Raw genomic sequence first — 2,340 nt, forward strand, 5'->3', positions numbered from 1 at the left:
CCCAGTGGCCAGCAGATCGTCCACGACAACCACCTTCTGCCCTGGCTCCAAGGCGTCTCTCTGGATTTCCAGCTCAGCCTGCAGATGGGAAGCAGGCACTCGGTCTGCACGTCTCCAGACACGGCCCTGGTGTGCAGAGCCCGGGAGGTGGTGCCGACGAGAGCCCAACCCACCCAGCTGCCGCTTGGCTGCGTGAGCTAGGCTGGCGTCTCGGGCAGAGCTGGCATCAGCCGCGGCAGCGACACCCGACCCAGGGGATATCCTCAGGAAACCCAAGGGTCACGGGTGGCGGTGCCCAGCCCGCTCACCTTCCCGTATTCCAACGTGTATGAGGCGGACACCGTGGGGCCGGGCAGCTTCCCTCGCTTTCGGATGAGCACGCAGCCCAAGCCAAGCTCCTGGGCCAGGGAGGGGCCGAACAGAAAGCCTCGGGAGTCTAGGCCTGTTGGTCAGAGGTGGGGAGTCAGGGGTGGCTGTGTGGCACGGGAGCACGAGGGTCCCCAGGGGCAAGAAGCCCCTGGCTTTGTTGGCTCCAGCTAAAAGTCCTTGACTGAGCACCTACCTCTGTGCACAGGGCCTGCTGGGTGCTGCAGGGCAGGAGACGGGGACCCAGAAGCGGAAATAACTGTGTGGCCTCTGGGAAGTTACCTGCCTTCTGCCCACAGCCCTGCCGCCAGCCTGTCACTGGGCTGCTAGTAACTAAGGAGCAGACTCAGACGGCTCTTGTCATTCTTGCGGCAGCATCTGCCCTGGAGGGGCTGGCCCCGGGCTATCTCCTGCTACTCCCGAGGTCACTCACGGGGAAGTGCAGGCCCCACCCTCTAGGGGTGCAGCGAGGGAGGGCTTCCAGAGGAAGGGGCCCTCTGAAGGACACAGTCAAGTGAAAAGCCATGGTCCCGCAGGGCAGCGGGGAGCCATGGGCGGGCCGGGGCATGGCCTTGTCACGGAGACCTGGCCTGCTGGGGTCCTCCCTGAAGCCCCGTGCTGGGCAGAGGGCCTGGCCCACAGCTCAACACACAGACGGGCAACAAGAGTGTTCTTGGCCCAGTGGACTCTGGTCAGACACCCCTGGGGATACTCAGCCCGTAGCCCCACCAGTCCAGAACGGAGGACCAGGAAGTCGGCGAGAAGGAGGGGCACGGCGATGGGATGACCTTGCCCTCAGCCGGCCACCGCAAGGACGCGCCCACCCTCAGGCGGCCAAGTGCCGCTCAGCAGGTCCATCCTTACAACCTACTCGAGGGTCGGCAGCCAAGCACGGTGCGACGTTCAGCGTGTCCCCGACGGACGTCCCCGAAGCCTCTCCTAAGCTAACGTGGGTCGCCCCTCGGTCCGCGCCGCTCAGGGCTCAGGGGGGAGGAACGCCCACGGTACCCTCAAGGAGCCTGGCACAGACCCGGCGACCTCTCCGGGCCTCTCGAGACACCCCAGGGCACAGCATCGGCGCCGGGGGCAGGCAGGAGGCCCGGGGAGGGTCCACCCGGGATTCGAGGACCCGCCCCTGCCCCCTCCACTTACCCACGATGTAGTCGATCTTGCCGCCGTGGGTCTCTTTCAGGTGATTCGTCAGGAGGCGGATGGACGCGCGGAAGGAGTCGGGGTCCTTCAGGACGGGCGAGATATCCCTGGCACGCGAGGGCAGGCCTGGTGACCCCCGGGGTCGGGTCCGGGCCCCGCACGGGGACGAAGTGCTCGCTGGCCTGGCCCCGCGCGGTCGCCCCCCCCGCCCCGCCCCGCGCCCGACCCCGCCCCCGCACCTGAACAGCACGCCGGGCACGGGGAAGTCCGGGAAGCTGCGGATGCGCCGCGCCACCAACTGCAGGTCGGCGTCCGCCATCGCGGGGTGAGCGCGTGTCCGCGAGCGGCAGGGGTGCGCCGGCGGCTCTGCGCCTGCGCGAGCGGGCGGGGCGCCTACGCTAGGCGCCAGTGGGCGGGGCCGCCGTCGCCCGCAGGGACTATCGTATTCCACCGAATCTTGGGTGTCGCGTTGTTGCTCTAGCGCCCTGAACAGGCGCGCCCAGTCCGGCTCGTCGCCGCCGCCGCGCTCGCTCTCCTACCGCGCGGTGCGAGGGGCGGACGCGCGCGGCCACCAACATGCGGGGCCCAGCCCGAGCGTCCCCTGCAGGAGTACGCCGGTGGACGGGGACGGCAGCGGGGGTGCCGAGTCCTGGAGGGGACGGGCCGGCTCCGCCAGACCCTCCGGGAGCGCGCGGGAGTTGGGAGTGCCGGGGCCACCGAGAGTCCAGCCCCGGCATCAGCGACGGGGCGGGGCAGAGGGAAACCCACCCCGCCCACTTCCGCAAAGGGTCAAATCCTTAGTAACCAAAAAAAAAAAAAAAA

At 68.7% G+C, this 2,340-nt stretch overlaps 1 protein-coding gene across 1 annotated transcript in view; it reads right to left on the reverse strand.

Moving 5' to 3' along the window:
- APRT (adenine phosphoribosyltransferase) overlaps positions 1 to 1,874 on the reverse strand; it is a 2,880-nt gene extending 1,006 nt beyond the window's left edge. Inside the window, exons 1-4 of the mRNA XM_049622808.1 lie at positions 1,758 to 1,874; positions 1,519 to 1,625; positions 309 to 442; positions 1 to 78 (exon numbers count right to left, since the gene is read on the reverse strand). Coding sequence (XP_049478765.1) covers positions 1 to 78; positions 309 to 442; positions 1,519 to 1,625; positions 1,758 to 1,837 — 399 coding nt within the window. The 5' untranslated portion in view covers positions 1,838 to 1,874. The remainder of the gene's footprint in view (positions 79 to 308; positions 443 to 1,518; positions 1,626 to 1,757) is intronic.
- Between the last annotated feature and the right edge of the window lie 466 nt (positions 1,875 to 2,340).

Source organism: Panthera uncia (assembly GCF_023721935.1).
Source record: "Panthera uncia isolate 11264 chromosome E2 unlocalized genomic scaffold, Puncia_PCG_1.0 HiC_scaffold_20, whole genome shotgun sequence".
In the NCBI taxonomy this organism is placed as follows: Eukaryota; Metazoa; Chordata; class Mammalia; order Carnivora; family Felidae; genus Panthera; species Panthera uncia.